Genomic DNA, 18,268 nt, shown 5'->3' with positions numbered 1-18,268 from the left:
TTTTGACAGTTGAAAATGTCCCTCCCAAACACAGCCTTACTTTAGCAGCACTAGTAAGAACAAGCTTGAATCATTTGAGTTGTGTAGCATTTTGTCTACCTGTTGTGAATTTCACTTCTCTAGACACAAGACGCAGCTCCATGATGGAGAACTGAGGCAGCTCCAGTTTATCCACTCCCGTCACAGCATTGTCCCCACCTTGCCAGAAGAACACAATGTCGTCTGTGGTGTATCCATCTGCAGGAGAAAAAAACTACATTTTACAACAAACTTGTGGTTATTATCATACACTAAACACTGTAAGCTCTGAAATAATCAAATGTATTTATAATAATATTTGTTTATCATGTTTTATATTAGAATTTAAAGAAATAACTAAAGTAGTCTTGGATTATCTCCACATCTTAACCTTTCTGTAATAGATTTCTGTGTATTTTAGTCACTTTTTAGTCACTTTTTATCACTCAGTCTATAAATACAAGGGATCTTCAAAACTTTTCTGGACACGGTGAGGGCGGGAGGAGTAGTAATTGGTTGTGTCTGAGAGACAGAGGTTTATATTCCGGATATAGCACCATCTGATTTCCACCTTTTTGGACGCTCAAAGAAGCTTTAAGGGGAAGAAGATTTTCATGTGATGATGATGTGAAAGCAGCGGTGCATCAGTGGCTACACACTCAATGCTGATGACATTAAAAAGTTGGTACGGGCCGCTCAGGTGGCGCAGCGGTAAAAGACTGCACTGTGTATTCTGACACCTTTCTATCAGAACCAGCATTAACTTCTTCAGCAATCTGAGCTACAGTAGCTCGTCTGTTGGATCGGACCACATGGGCCAGCCTTCGCTCCCCGAGTGCATCGATGAGTCCTGTCGCCGATTTACCACTGCTCCTTCCTTGGACCACTTTTGATAGATACTGACCACTGCAGACCAAAAACACCCCACAAGAGCTGCAGTTTTGGAGATGATCTGACCCAGTCGTCTAGCCATCACACTTTGGCCCTTGTCAACATGCTGAAATCCTTACGCTCGCCCATTTTTCCTGCTTCTAACACATCAACTTTGAGGATAAAATATTAACTTTTACTTGTCACTGCTGCACTTTAATTGTTATATATGTAAATAATCTCTATCTTGCACTTCTGGTTAGATGCTACTGCATTTCGTTGGCTTTGAACTTATACTCTGCACAATGACAATAAAGTTGAATCTAATCTAAATAATCGAAATGTATGATTTTAAATGAACATGCAGGTAAAAAATGCCCTCACGTCTTTAACTGTAATAGTTTCTGCCACTTCAAACTTACCAACTATGCAACTTTCTTATAAATCTTTTACACTGCTAGATTATTATGTGTAAATCATCACTACAGAGTCCAGATGTGGTTGTGCTTTATGCTTGCCTTTGGCATTATAAGGTTCCGTGCTATGGAATTCGATTCATACAATCATTTCAAAAATGATTTCATGTTTTTGGTCCACAATGTGTACGGTTAATGATCACAGCTTTTGATCAATGCCATTTTGAAAATCAAGAATGTGTGACCCTGTTAATTCCAAATGTGAATCTGTAAAGATTTAATGGCTGTATGTTTTATTTTATACACCAGTTGGCAATGGGTGTGGTTGAACTAGTGCAATCCAGTTATAAAGAGTGTCCACAGACTTTTGACCCTGTGGTGTACCTACATATAACAAGGTATCTACACATCCAAATTGGAATCAGAAGAACATTAGCCATAAACCACAGCGATATTTACTTCCTCTGCCTGGCAAATCGACCTGCATGCTCATTTATGCCTCACTGGAGCATTTATGATGATCTTCTGGAACTCCTAGAAACCGTATATGCCTTGGCCTCGGTATGGCGAGGATGTATTTTATATTTTAATTATGCCTTTCACACCATGAGTAATAGAGTGCTCTGTCAGGGGTCATATCATTTCCCTGCCTGGATTAGAATTCATCCCTATTTAATCATTTTGCCTTTATGCCAGGGTTGAGTGTCTACAGCCCAGCTCGTTTTCTTCACCGGAGATCTCTCTCTTAAGCATCCCGGCAGAAAATGAATTTATTTTAGAAGATGACAAAGTGCATTTTACGAGATGGTATGGGTAGTAAATCCAAAAATTATATATACTGTTATTTAAAGCTGAGCCCAGCAGAAAAGCGTAGGGTCATAAAGGGCTGCTTTCATGGATTCTGAAAATGTTAGAATTGATAAAAAAAACACACTGATTAACATCAGCTGTTTTATCATAGGGACACAATCATGTTTTCTCCCATGATTTGCATGTGTGTGAAGGTACAACTGATATATTGGATCTTACAGACATATGCTGCTATCAATGAGATGTCTTTTCCCAGGAAGTCCATTGTTATTTCAACAATACAATGCCAGACTGTTATTCTGTACATACTATAACTGTATGGCTCAGTAGACACAGAGTGTGTGTGCTTGACTGGCCTGTCTGCAGTCCAGATTTGTCTCCTAGTGAAAAAGTATTTTGTCAGGAAAATTAGACAAATGGAACCACATGCTTCTGAAATCTTAAAAGAAGCAAAAATCCCACTTCAAAAACTGCAACAATTAGTATCATCAGTTCCCAATGATTAAAATACAGGTGATGTAACGATGGTAAACATGCCAAGCACTCAGGTGCCACAGCGGTAAACCATGCTAGCACACCAGAGCTGACTTCTTAAACTTGTTAGTTCGAATCTCAGATCTGCTACTGGCAGGCTGGTCGCCTATACACGAACAATGATCGGCTTGTTCGTATGGAGGGTGCTGGAGGGGATTCCTCATAACTGATGCAATTACGACCTTTGCTGGCTGATTGATGGCGCCTGCACAGAGACGTGGCTCTCCGTGGACGAGTCTGATGCACTTATGAACTCGCCTTGTGCAGGTGAAAAGATGCAGTAGGTTACTGCACACGTGTTAGTCACACAATAACACAATTGGGTAATTTGATACAACAAAATGTAAAATCTATACTTTAAAATAATTCATAAATGACAGATTTTTGCTTTAATTGCATTTTACAAAATGTCCTTTTTCGGGGGACATTTCTGAGAAATTGGGTTTGAATTTAATTAGATAAACTGTAAATTATTAAGTACGTGTGCGTCTTGGGTTTTTTGGGTTTGGTTTTGCTGTATTGTTCAGTGCTTTAGAACTCGGGCTGTAACACAGTTTTGATTTAAGCTTTGGCTTTACTTTGTTCCCACATGCATGGCATGATGCCTTGTATTGCAATGTGTTCTCGGTTCTGGTAAGGCTCATAATGTGGAAAGACATGGTGCTCATCCGTCCAAACAAAGAATCGAGGGTTTGGAGTGAATCGAGCCTGCTTGTCTTTAGCATTGCCAGCAGAACAAGTGGAGACGTGTACTTTTATGGATTATGGCATTGAGGACATATGGACTGTGTGTGGCATGATGGCATTGGACATCAGGAACTCTAACCAGATTTACTGAATACAGGTTTGAGAGGACTCAACCAACCAACCAACCAACCAACCAACAGTAACAATTATTATTATTATTCAGTGCTTATTATGTACAACCCCAAATCAGAAAAAGTTGGGACAGCATGGAAAATGCAAATAAGTTTCTTTTACATTTACTTTGATTTTTATTTGATTGCAGACAGGATAAACCTGAAATATTTCATGTTTTATCTGCTCAACTTCATTTCATTTATTACTATACATCCATTCCTGCATTTCAGGCCTGCAACACATTCCAAAAAAAGTTGGGACAGTAAAGCATTTACCACTTTTTAATGTTGCCATTCCTTTTTACCACTCGTTTTAGCACCGAGGATACCAAGTGATTTAATGTTTTAGATTTTATTTTGTCCCATTCTTCCTGCAAACACGTCTTAAGATGTGCAACAGTACGGGGTCGTCATTGTCGCATTTTTCGTTTTAAAATATACCACACATTCTCTATTTGGGACAGGTCAGGACTGTAGGCAGGCCAGTCCAGTACCCGTACCCTCTTCCTCCACAGTCATGCCTTTGTAATGTGTGCAGCATGTGGTTTTGCATTGTCTTGTTGAAAAATGCATGGACGTCCCTGAAAAATCAGCTATTGTTGAGTGGTGGTTCTTGATGCAGTGCCATCTGAGGGATTGAAGGTCACGGCTGTTCAGCATAAGCTTGCACCCTTGGCCTTTATGCACTGAAATTCCTCCCGATTCTTTGAATCGTTTAATGATATTATGCACTGTAGCGGGATAAATATGCAAATCACTTCCAATCTTTTTTTGAGGTTCATTGTTTTTAAACATCTCAATCATTTTCTCACACATTTGTTGACAAACTGGAGATCGTCTGATCATGTTTGCTCATCAAAGACTCAGCCTTTCCTGGATGCTGCTTTTGTACCAAACCATGATTACAATCACCTGTTGACATCACCTGTTTGGAATCACATCATTATTTAGTTTTTTCACCTCATTACTAGCCCTAAATTGCCCCCGTCCGCACTTTTTTTGGAATGTGTTGCAGGCCTAAAATGCAGGAACTGAGGTACATTAAAAAATGAAATGTAGTCGAGCAGACACATGAAATATATTGGGTTAAAACTGTCTGCAATCAAATAAAAGTCAAAGTAAATGTAAGAAACACTGCATTTTTATTTTATTTGCATTTTCCATACTGTCCCAACGTTTTCTGATTTGGGGTTATAATAAAGAATGGCCAGGTGCCTAGTGAGTTTCACCAGTCAATCATAAAGTGTACCTCATTAAACACAAGGAGCATGCTCAGTCTTCCCTCAATTTTCCAGTACTGTCCCTTACCTTCTAAGTTAAAATCCTCTCCAAGTATTTAATACCAGCAATGAACTCCCAGAGGCTGGGTGGACAATCCTACAGTTACAAGCTGCCTGGTGTAAACATACGTAATGATCATGTCTTCTAACACTAGGTCTGTCTGGACTGTGTCACACCATCAAACAGATAAGCTGCATACATGGTAACTCTCAATCTTCTTTTTAGAAGTGGATCCAAAATCCCAAACGAAGCACGGGTAAAGCATTTTTGACATCACTTAAAAGATACATTTGATTTTGGAAAATATCCCTGCTTGGATGTCATACCTATAAATAGATTGAATCCATTAAATCTTTAGGGTTTGGCTATTTCAGCTATACCAACTGCTACCATGCATAAATCATGCCTGCAGCCATACAATCTCAGTGACCTTCAATGGAGCTCAGTTAGAAGATGCCAGCTTTCCCACATGTCGGTTTTTGAAAGTTCTGTCTGGTTAGATCTTCCCCGGCCGCGTGTGTGCTGTTATTATAAAGTGGTAATGTAACGTTTGAGTGCTACAAGCCGGTTGTGGTGGTGTGATGGTCTAGGGAGCATTATGTTGGTATGCCCTAGGACCGTTAGTCATTGTACTACAATCATTATATGGTGAACGCTACAGGGACCTGTTGGCTGACCCGACAACAATGCGATGGTTGGAATGGTTGGAGGAACATGACAATGAATTCTCCATACTGGCCCCCAAACTCACCTGACTGCAACCCCATTGAACAAGTTAGGGAAATGTTCACCAACTAACGGAGCTTCTGCAGCGGGCATGGGTTAAGTTTTGTACTGAGGATGTTCACATTGTGGCATCTCTTCTCCAATGTCTGCTTGCTGTAATTAATCAAAAAGGTGGACCAACCCATTATTAGTGATCGTTCGCTAGTCAGGTGCCACACATACACCTACTAGGCATAACATTATGACCACTGACAGGTGAAGTGAATAACACTGATTATCTCTTTATCACAGCACCTGTTAGTGGGTGGGATATATTAGGCAGCAGGTGAACATTTTATTCTCAAAGTTGATGTGTTAGAAGCAGGAAAAATGGGCGAGCGTAAGGATTTGAGCGAGTTTGACAAGAGCTGAATTGTGATGGCTAGAGGACTGGGTCTGAGCATCTCCAAAACTGCAGCTCTTGTGTAGTGTTCCTGGTCTGTGCGTCGCTTACCTGGGGAACCATGGCACCGGGATGCACTATGGGAAGAAGGCAAGCCGGCGGAGGCAGTGTGATGCTTTGGGCAATGTTCTGCTGGGAAATCTTGGGTCCTGCCATTCATATGGATGTTACTTTGACACGTACCACCTACCTAAGCATTGTTGCAGACCCTTTATTGCCTGACGGCTGTGGCCTCTTTCGGCAGGATAATGCGCCCTGCCACAAAGCAAAAATGGTTCAGGAATGGTTTGAGGAGCACAACAATGAGTTTGAGGTGTTGACTTGGCCTCCAAATTCCCCAGATCTGAATCCAATCGAGCATCTGTGGGACGTGCTGGACAAACAAGTCCGATCCATGGAGGCCCCACCTCACAACTTACAGGAGTCTTGGTGCCAGATACCACAGCACACCTTCAGGGCTCTAGTGGAGTCCATGCTTCGACGGGTCAGGGCTGTTTTGGCAGCAAAAAGGGACCAACACAATATTAGGAAGGTGGTCATAATGCTATGCCTGATCAGTGTATTTTAAACTAACTTAACTCCAGATATGTTTTAGAAGCACAGTTAACATTTTACCCTATTGTTCAGTGCATTTGCCTCCTTAGTGCTAAATCATCCTCTGCATTGTTTAAATTACAAAACGATTACAAAAGAGCAGCTGGACATCTTGTTTTACTCTCTGTTGCTGTAGCTACTGTTTGATAATGTAAGGTGCAATGCTGTCGCAGCCATTTCTTCTGCTTGTACATTGAAATCTATGCAATTGGAGAAATATACAGTACATTATTTATATGCAAAATTTTCCATTCTCAGCACGGAACAAACTCAGCGAGCATTTTGCGTCCTGAAAAAAAATGCTAATTTGAAGGGAATGTGTAATGGGCATATGGATGGTACTGATCGAAAACGATGCAACTCCCGAGCCCGCTGAAGATGCCGAACAGCCTGTGGAGTGAATGTGCATCAGTGTGTTTGTGTATACGTATGTGCGTAACCGGTCCGCGTACAGCTCTCAATCTCCAGGGTGCAGTTCTGCTCGTCCAGGGGGTATCGCCTCAGATCCATCATACATGCAGCTGTTGTGGTTATTCTAGAAACAAAACACAACAAGAAGAAAGGAGTGTAAGTGAGGGAGGGGCAGGAAGAGAGAGAAGAGATCTACCGTTACCTTGGTAACCTTTAGGAAATCATAGCTTAGCCTTGACTGCGCCATTTGAATCCCTGAGTGATGTTTGGCAGCCAAGAGAAAGAAAAGGAAATGCAGTCATTGCTAGACGGGTGCTGTATGAAGAACGACGAGTGAGGAGAGGGGGGGGGGGGGGGGGGGGTGTTCACAGCAAATCAAGCTTGTTTAGCAGCATATTGTCTCTGCGGTACCTACATCTCATGCTTTTTAGTCTCCATTTGCTAAAACAGTGTAAAGCATTTGTCCTTACACACAACTAGGCTATGACTATTAAATGCCCTCGTAGCTAGAGAAACACACTAACATGACAAAACAATGCTTGATTTTGTTATGACCATTCTAATATTTCATATTTTTTTTAAATATAAAATATCAAAATGTGTGCTAGATATACTGTGATTGACAGTTTCTCTAAATAGAAGCTATAAAAAACTTAATACTGGAAATACCATGATTGTAATCTCTCCTACATATTAACCAATGCCTATATTTATTAAAATTATATTTATTTATTTATTAGGATTTTAACGTCATGTTTTACACTTTGGTTACATTCATGACAGGACAGGCAGTTACTCGTTAAACGAGATTCATCAGTTCAAGTTTTTAATGTCAAACAGTCATGGACAATTTCGTATCTCCAATTCACCTCACTTGCACGTCTTTGGAGTGTCGGAGGAAACCGGACTTCCCAAAGGAAACCCATGCAGACACGGGGAGAACATGCAAACTCCACTCAAAAAGGACCCAGACTAGCCGCTCAGGTGGTGCAGCGGTAAAAACACGCGTTGCAACCAGAGCTGGATTCCGGATACACGGTATCGAATCCAGCTCTGCCTTACTGGCTCGAGGCTGAGTGGCTACATAAACAACGATAGGCCGGTTGTTCAGTTGGGGGTTGGGACAAGGGGCCGGAAGTGGGTTTCTCTCTGTCAGAATGGTGCAGTTACGACCTCTGCCGGCTGATTAGAGGCGCCTGCACAAGAGATGTGTCTCTCCGCACTCATCAATGTGTAGGTGAAAAAATGCAGGCGGCTGCTGCTCATGTTTCGGAGGGGATATGGGTTAGCTTCGATCTCCTCGGTCAGGGCAGAGTTCGGCATAGACAGAGAGGAAGCACGATGCAAAAAAAGTGCTAAAAGGAGAGAAAAAGGGGAGAAAATGCAAAAAAAAAAAAAAAGGACCCAGACTGCTCCACCTGGGAATTGAACACAAGACCTTCTTGCTGAGATGACATTTTCTCCCTTTTTCTCCCAATTTTAGCACATTACATTTTTACCCAATTGCGTTATGCTTCCTCTCTACTGGTGCTGACCCCCGCCTTGACTGAGGAGAGTGAACTGACACATGCCCCCTCCGACACATGAGCAGTAGCTGACTGCATCTTTTCACCCACACACTGATCAGCATTACTCCTCTACTCATCATCAGCCAGCAGAGGTCGTAATTGCATCAGTTATGAGGTCCCTATCCGGCTCCCTTCTTGGATGAACAACAGCCAAACATTATTCACGTAGACGCGCAGCCCAGCCGGATGGCAGAGCTGAGATTCGATACGATGCATTCAAAATCCCAGCTCTGGTGTGCTAGCGTATTTTATCACTGCGCCCCCTTATCAGAATCTTTATTTATTCGCAAAGTACCAGGTGTACAAGGAATTTCTCCTGGTGCATGTGTCAACATTTAGATGTAGTAAAATAATACAAAAAAAAAGTATATTGTATAAACATAAACATTTATCTAAACATAAAGCCAGTACACTAACAAACCTTAAGTTATGAAAATGCAATGGAACGGAAATATAAAAGTAACAAACTAACAAAACTTCAAGTAGACGATTGTGCATCATACACCCATTATACCACCCCAATCTCCAGCTCAAAATTCCTGAGTTCCCTCTTTTTCCTCAACAGTCACACAAACATTATTCATAATAATACATTTGCATACACCAGCAGATTGTGTTCCCACTCTGCAAACACTGTATCATAAAAAGCTCAGCATTTAACAAGGGAGTCTGCAATGATTTCATTCTACCACTATAAATTGTAAAGATTAAGGCGGAGTGAGGTTCTCTTGGGTGCATGTTTATCTAGTGATTTACAAGATGAATCTAAAGTTTTCTTTGTCTGATGAAATATTTTCATTATTCAGATTTTAATACTGCACAAAACAAGATTCTTAAACACTTGATTTGAATAGTTTGGTGTGGAGGAACTCAAGTACAGACCTGGAACCCTTACACAGAGCCCGAACAAAACAATTTAAAGATGAATTTAAATGCTGATTGTGAGACCTTCATCGCCTGTTTGACCAACATCAGTGCCTAAGTTCCTAAAGTGCCTAAATGCTCTTTCAATTGAATGGGCACAAATTCTGACAGATACACTTTAAAACCACCTCCTTGTTTCTACACACATTGTTTATTTTATCGGCTTCACTTACCATATAGAAGCACTTTGTAGTTCTACAATTACTGACTGTAGTCCATCTGTTTCTCTGCATGCTTTCTAGCCCCCTTTCGAGCTGTTCTTTAATGGTCAGGACTCTCCCAGGACCACCACAGAGCAGGTATGATTTAGGTGGTGGATCATTCTTAGTACTGCAGTGACACTGACATGGTGGTGGTGTGTTACTGTGTGTTGTGCTGGTATGAGTGGAAAAGACAAAGCAGCGCTGCTGGAGTTTTTAAACACCTCACTGTCACTGCTGGACTGAGAATAGTCCACCAACCAAAAATACATCCAGCCAACAGCTCCCCATGGGCAGCAACCCGTGACCACGGATGAAGGTCTAGAAGATGACCAACTCAAACAGCAGCAATAGATGAGCGATCGTCTCTGACTTTACATCTACAAGGTGGACCAACTAGGTAGGAGTGTCTAATAGAGTGGACAGTAAGTGGACACGGTATTTAAAAACTCCAGCAGCGCTGCTGTGTCTGATCCACTCATACCAGCACAACACACGCTAACACACCACCACCATGTCAGTGTCACTGCAGTGCTGAGAATGATCCACCACCTAAATAATACCTGCTCTGTGGTGGTCATGTGGGGGTCCTGACCATTGAAGAACAGGGTGAAAGCAGGCTAAAAAAGTATGTAGAGAAACAGTCAGTAATTGTAGAACTACAAAGTGCTTCTATATGGTAAGTGGAGCTGATAAAATGGACAGTGAGTGTAGAAACAAGGAGGTGGTTTTAATGTTATGGCTGATCAGTGTATAGTACATTACAGTACAGACATACTGTACACACATCAGCAAAGAAGAAAATATGAAAATGTAGTCCCAAGTGAAAGCTCATCTAAAGATAGACACATGACATAAAAGATGCTAAACTGTTCAAATAATACACAGCCATAACATGTGTACATATGCTACCTATGGCTCTAAAAAGTGTGGCTTTAAAAGTGTGCTTGTCCAGCTGGAACGACTGCATCGCATAATTCAAATGAGCTGGGTGGGAATTGATTAATGGGCACTTCATGGAGATATTTACCACCGCTGCACATTTTTGTGACTACACTGGCAATGTTAAATCATGGTGGCTGCTGCTGTTTTAGATGGGGAGGAAAAAAATTCAATTCAATTTCAGTTATGTCAGAGATGGTGCATTCTTAGGGAGTTTTCAGATACAGTACAGTATAGTACAGTGAGTTGTGGTGTTATGCTTAGTACTAGAAAGTAAATTCAGATTCCATTTTTCTTAGTCCTGGTCTAAGAAAGTTCCTATTGATTGTAATTAAGTGGAACACAAGGTTAGTCTGTCTGGATGGGCTAAAATGTTCTTGGGTTAATGTAATAAGAGGTAAGTCTGGCTTTTTGCTTAAAACAGGTCTTTAAAGAACAGAAAGACAGATAGATCAATAGATAGAAAGATAGATATATAGATAGACAGACAGGCAGACGGATAGATAGATAGACAGATAGACAGATACATCGATAGATAGACAGATAGATAGACAGATGGATAGATAGACAGAAAGATAGATAGATAGATAGATAGATAGATAGACAGATACATCGATAGATAGACAGAGAGATAGACAGATGGATAGATAGACAGAAAGATAGATAGATAGATAGATAGAGACACAGACTGACAGATACATCAATAGATAGACAGATAGATAGACAGACAGACATACGGACAGACAGACATACAGACAGATACATCGATAGATAGACAGATAGACAGACAAATAGATAGATAGATAGATAGACAGACATACAGACAGAAACATCAATAGATAGATAGATAGATAGATAGACATGCAAACAGACAGACAGACATACGGACAGACAGACAGACATACGGACAAGCAGAAAGACAGACGGGTTTACAGACAGACATACAGACAGATACATAGATATGTAGATAGATAAACAGATAGACAGATAGATATACAGACAGACAGACGGACGGACAGGCAGACAGACAGTTAGCTGCATTGATAAGTAGATAGATAGATAGACAGACAGACATACAGACAGACAAAAAAACAGACAGACAGACATACATACAGATAGGTACAGTAGTGTTCAAAAAAATAGCAGTGATTTTAAAAAAGTGAATAAAGCACAAAATCATTACAATAACTTTTATTTCCATAAATGCAAATGCACTGAAAATACTACACTTTTCATTCTAAATCAAAACATTAACAACATTTAGTCAGTTTGTGTTCATCCTTTACAGAAAGTTAAGAAAAATGAATATTAGGCTGTTCAAAAAAATAGCAGTGCCAGCATTTTTCTTTAAAAACTCAAAAAATGTATCTATAAACTGAAAATGTTTGAGGTTTCACTTTACTTTAATATTTAACTAATAATAACTAATATTTAGTGGCAGAACAATTGTTTCCGAGATCTGTGTTGCATGGAGTCGACCAACTTCTGGCACCTCTGAACAGGTATTCCAGTCCAGGATGATTACACTACATTCCACAGTTCTTCTGCAATTTTGGGTTTTGCCTCAAAAAAACGTGTTTCAGATTTCAGCCCACAAGTTCTCTATGGGATTGAGGTCAGGGGATTGTGCTGGTCACTCTATTACCTCAGTCTTGTTTGTCTGTAACCAAGATGTTTTGGGTCATTGTCATGTTAAAACACCCATTTTAAGGGCATTTCTTCCTCGACATAGGGCAACATGATCTCCTCAAGTATTCTGATATATTTAAACTGATCCATGATCCCTCGTATGTGATAACTAGGCGTAACACCATGGTATGAAAAACATCCTCATATCATCATTTTGTACCACCATGCTTTACTGTCTTCACAGTGTACTTTGGCTTGAATTCAGTGCTCAAGGGGCGTCAGACATACTGTCTACGGCCACTAGACCAAAAAAATAAAATTTTGCTTTCACCAGTCCACAAATGTTGAGCCATTTCTCTTTGGACCAGTTAATGTGTTCCTTGGCAGATTTGAACCCATTCAGGACGTGTCTTTATCTTAACAACGGGACTTTGCAAGGAGTTCTTGCTGGTAAATTGGCTTCACTTGATCATCTTCTGTACTCACTGGGAACTTCAGATGTTCCTTGATCTTTCTGGAGGTGATCATTGGCTGAACCTTTGCCATTTTGGCTATTCTTTGATCCAATCGAACAGTAGTTCCACGCTTCCTTCTGCATCTTTCAGGTTTTAGTTGTCACTTCAAGACATTTGAGATCATTTTAGCTGAGCAGCCTATCATTGCTGCACTTCTCTGTATGTCTTTTCCCTCTACTATCAACTTTTTAATCAAAGTACGCTGTTCATCAGAACAATGTCTGGAACAACCCATTTTACCCAGTATTTCAAAGGGAAATGTGCTATGACCAACCTGTGCAACATTTGCCCCCCTCCTACCTTAAATAAGGGCCAAAATTGACACCCGTTCTTCTGCAGAATGAATAGCTTCACCAATTGAAATTCTCAACGATTAGGCTGCAACGATTAGGCTGCAACGATTAGTCGACATAATCGATAACGTCGACTATAAAAATTTGTCGACGTGTAATTTCATTGTCGACGTGTCGTTATTATTGCAACGCACTAAAGGAACTGCAGGGGGCGCAGCATCGCTTCCATGGCGCAGCGGGGATTTTATGAAGACAGAGAGGCAAAGATAAAGAGACCGAAACTTTCCAAAGTATTTCAGGAGCATTTCAGCCAAAATAAACCAAAGAAACGAGCTGAATGCAGACACTGCAGAGCAGAGTTGTGGTTTCACGCCAGCAACACGGTGATGCATGAGCATCTGAAACGCGAGCACCCTGCAGCCGTGATGACCAGCGTTATTCAGGACAGGTAAGGTTTTACACCGCTTCATTCTTTAACCAATGTACTGTAGCTAATGTTTATTAATGTTAGAGTACCTGTCGGAAAACTTCCTAAGAGTTCGCTATTTTTTAGGTTTGATAGCTAAGCTAACGCATTAAGTGCAATAGTTAATCAGTGATTTATTAGGAGTAACGTTATAGCCTAACGTTATTTTTTGCTCACGTTAATGAGAGCATTTATTCTAAATAATAAGCCTCATCCACTTAATGATAGCTAGTTAGCTCAGCAGATAATTCAGTTAAGATATTTAACCTGTTATGGTTTAGTTGGCATAGCCAGTACACTATTTGTAATAAACTATGATACATAGCCTTCAGTTTGTGATAATTAATACAGCTTTCTCTTTTGCTCTTTCTATTAATAGCACTAAGCAATGGAGTGTGGATGAGAAGAGGTTCATGCACCCCTCAAATGGCTGAGGTCCTCACAGACAGCATTCACATGTTTCTCAACCACATGTTATATATGTTTTTGACTTCCAGAGTGATAACTTCTGAAACATAACAGCTTCTAATGCTGTCCAAAGCTTTTTAATTTAATTGATTTTTTTTATTGTGATTGTGTATTAATGTTTCAAATATATTTGATTAAACTATCAAGCTTAAGTTTCAAATTCCTGTTTCATGGGTCATTATTTTAATTTGATATTGGAACTTAAATAACATAACAGAGTTTTGTTATGTTATGGCAGAGATGGAGGGTATGACATAAATAGTCGTTGACTAGTCGACTAATCGAAAAAATAATCGTCAGATTAGTCGACTACTAAAATAATCGTTAGTTGCAGCCCTAATTGTTAGTGAATATTGTTATTATAGCTGGTGACTTCTTTGTGCCTATTTACATATAGCATCAGATTTCCACAATAAGTTAACATTTGTAACCAAATTAAGATCAGACGGTTTTCTGTAATGCCTGGTTCACACTACACGATTTTTGCCCTGATTTTCACTTGGCGCTAGATTTGCCGGCTCGGGAGCAACTCGGCATTCGCTCGGCGATCAAAACCCGGCTCTCAATCGCTATGTGTGAACTACTCAACAACTCGATCCGACCGGCTCGAGATTTCTAGCATGTCAGATATCCGAATCTGAGTTGCACAACTGGCAGTGAGTGCTATGTCGAACAGCCAATGAGAACGCAAGATACGGTGTGAGGGGAAACGCAGGAGAGGAGTGTAAACAGGTGGGACAGGGGGATAATATAGTTTATGTCAGAATACACCGGCACACACACACACACACACATTTTACAGTATTTCTGACTTGATCGTTCTCTACAAAACATAACACCAACACTGCATTGCAATAATTTTAATTAACCTCCAACTTATTATACGTAGAACAATCCATACTGTTCGTGTTGCCAAATCCACTCAGATTCATTTATTTTTCCTCACTGATATTACGCTGCACATCAGCGCACAAACACTTTGATCGCTCGCTACTTGTTGACGTGCATTTTTGGACGTCGTATCATTAAACCCCTCGTCACTTCTCACGTGTGTTTTTGTATTTATAAAAAAAAAAAAAAAAAAAAAAAAAAAAAAAAAAAAAAAAAAAACGAGTTTGGGAGATCAGAGAAGCTCGTCTGTGATTCCAGTTGGTGATGGATCATGTAGTGTGAAAGCCCCTATCACCGATCAGTCGTGTAGTGTGAAATATACACCGACTGAAAGACTCCCGAGTGTAAAAGATTCAGTTGTGTAGTGTGAACTGTACAGCGACCCGGCAAATCAGAAAGTCGTGTAGTGTGAACTTGGCATAAGTTGAAAGTGCATACATCAGTGCATAGACCATACTTAAGTAAGCCTACATGGAAATGAACCTAAATGACACAAGGCAAGAAAAAAGGCCTTGCTTTAAAATAAGTTCCTTAAAGCTTACATACAATTTGTTATTGATCATATGGACAAACAAAACATTTTAAAAAACAAAATGACAGTTTTGTGGTCAGACGATGCAAAATTCAGTTACTTGGCCACCAGAGGTATATTCAAACAAGAAAAGGTGAGTCATTTAAACTCAACAACACTGTACCTACTATCAAGCAACACTAATAACAACACTAACAATACACTGCCAGTGGAACTGATGCACTGCAAAAAGTGGAAAGAATGATATACGTGTCCCGTACAAGTGTAAGCATTTGCCTTCATCTGTATATTTATGTCCTAGTAATAAAGCCACTTCAAACCCACAGTTCCTTTATATGAATCCATTAATAATAATGCATGTTAAAATGATGTGATTTTGAGCCATGAGACTTGGTCTTAACTAAGCCTGAGAGCAAAAATAAGTGGGGCTGCAGCTTCCCTGAGGGAAATCAGAGAGACTGGAAGTGTTTGGATCTCCAGGCCTCCTGCTTGGCTGCATTGTCAGTGAAGCCTGAACAGCCCTTAAGTCATTTTGGGTCAGTCCCTAAATGGCGCTCCACCCTAAAGAGAGACAGTGTTATATCAGCTTTGAGGAAATCTGGGACATGGTGGAACACAAGAGCACTGAAGCATTAGCCAAATGTACGGCAAATATGATTTTCTTTTATGAAGAGGTTGCTACAATCATTCTGGTACAACTCCACTCTGACTGAGGGGGACTGTGTGTATCTCACATCCCTAGTAGCTGACCGCTTCTCTTCACCTTCACAAGGTGGGTTCATATGGAAATCTGCCACGCACCGATTTCCATTATCACCCGTCTCATTTCTGCAGGTGCCATCGATTACCCAGCGGAAGTCGTAATTGCAGCAGTTTTGAGGAACGCCCACGTGACCTACCACCCTGAGACAAGCCAATCATTGTCTGTATGGGAGCTCTGCCTGCCGAAGAGATTCAAACTTGGAAGTTTGAGATGTCAGCTCTGGTGTGCTAGTGTGTTTAACCGCTGTGCCACCCTAGCACCAAATGTATTAAAATACTTAAAAGACAATAATTAAAAGACAAAGAAGAATGTTACAGCCCATGTTTACGACAATGCTAACCACATATGACCAGCAAAAGCATTTGTGAGGTAACTAACAATAGCTGCCACACTACATATGAAAATGCTCCTAATTTGCAGTTTTCTGGATTTCTTAGAATTTGGTGTGACCATATTTTGTAATGTGTAAATAATTACTGCAGAATTAAACAAGTTTTTAATTAGTAGATCAATTCCACTTGTTTTGTCTGGCTGTGTGCTTCAAAGGAAAGGATAAGACTCAAGGAATTTAGACTATTGTCCAAATTGTCACGAACGGGGCTAAGAGGCGAGACAGAAGGGGCGGACACACACGCAGAGATGCAAACAAACTAAGAATTTATTAGTAACAAAAGCTAATCACAAGAGCTAGTAACATAGCTAGTAACGAGAGCTAAACACAAGTGCTAGTAACATAGCCAGTAACGAGAGCTAAACACAAGAGCTAGTAACATAGCCAGTAACGAGAGCTAAACACAAGAGCTAGTAACATAGCCAGTAACGAGAGCTAAACACAAGTGCTCGTAACATAGCCAGTAACGAGAGCTAAACACAAGAGCTAGTAACATAGCCAGTAACGAGAGCTAAACACAAGAGCTAGTAACATAGCCAGTAACGAGAGCTAAACACAAGAGCTAGTAACATAGCCAGTAACGAGAGCTAAACACAAGAGCTAGTAACATAGCCAGTAACGAGAGCTAAACACAAGTGCTAGTAACATAGCCAGTAACGAGAGCTAAACACAAGTGCTAGTAACATAGCCAGTAACGAGAGCTAAACACAAGTGCTAGTAACATAGCCAGTAACGAGAGCTAAACACAAGTGCTAGTAACATAGCCAGTAACGAGAGCTAAACACAAGAGCTAGTAACATAGCCAGTAACGAGAGCTAAACACAAGTGCTAGTAACATAGCCAGTAACGAGAGCTAAACACAAGTGCTAGTAACATAGCCAGTAACGAGAGCTAAACACAAGAGCTAGTAACATAGCCAGTAACGAGAGCTAAACACAAGTGCTAGTAACATAGCCAGTAACGAGAGCTAAACACAAGAGCTAGTAACATAGCCAGTAACGAGAGCTAAACACAAGTGCTAGTAACATAGCCAGTAACGAGAGCTAAACACAAGTGCTAGTAACATAGCCAGTAACGAGAGCTAAACACAAGTGCTAGTAACATAGCCAGTAACGAGAGCTAAACACAAGAGCTAGTAACATAGCCAGTAACGAGAGCTAAACACAAGTGCTAGTAACATAGCCAGTAACGAGAGCTAAACACAAGTGCTAGTAACATAGCCAGTAACGAGAGCTAAACACAAGAGCTAGTAACATAGCCAGTAACGAGAGCTAAACACAAGTGCTAGTAACATAGCCAGTAACGAGAGCTAAACACAAGAGCTAGTAACATAGCCAGTAACGAGAGCTAAACACAAGTGCTAGTAACATAGCCAGTAACGAGAGCTAAACACAAGTGCTAGTAACATAGCCAGTAACGAGAGCTAAACACAAGTGCTAGTAACATAGCCAGTAACGAGAGCTAAACACAAGAGCTAGTAACATAGCCAGTAACGAGAGCTAAACACAAGAGCTAGTAACATAGCCAGTAACGAGAGCTAAACAGAAGTGCTAGTGACATAGCCAGTAACGAGAGCTAAACACAAGAGCTAGTGACATAGCCAGTAACGAGAGCTAAACACAAGAGCTAGTGACATAGCCAGTAACGAGAGCTAAACACAAGAGCTAGTAACATAGCCAGTAACGAGAGCTAAACAGAAGTGCTAGTGACATAGCCAGTAACGA

General features: G+C 40.5%; 1 protein-coding gene across 1 annotated transcript in view; it reads right to left on the bottom strand.

Moving 5' to 3' along the window:
• gabrb4 (gamma-aminobutyric acid type A receptor subunit beta4) overlaps positions 1-18,268 on the bottom strand; it is a 143,683-nt gene that overhangs the window by 11,810 nt on the left and 113,605 nt on the right. Inside the window, exons 5-6 of the mRNA XM_063010974.1 lie at positions 7,004-7,086; positions 100-237 (exon numbers count right to left, since the gene is read on the bottom strand). Coding sequence (XP_062867044.1) covers positions 100-237; positions 7,004-7,086 — 221 coding nt within the window. The remainder of the gene's footprint in view (positions 1-99; positions 238-7,003; positions 7,087-18,268) is intronic.

This window comes from Trichomycterus rosablanca, chromosome 16 (genome assembly GCF_030014385.1).
Source record: "Trichomycterus rosablanca isolate fTriRos1 chromosome 16, fTriRos1.hap1, whole genome shotgun sequence".
Taxonomy (NCBI): Eukaryota; Metazoa; Chordata; class Actinopteri; order Siluriformes; family Trichomycteridae; genus Trichomycterus; species Trichomycterus rosablanca.
Note: the sequence above shows the minus strand (reverse complement) of the source record. Positions and strands in the feature narration are given on the sequence as shown.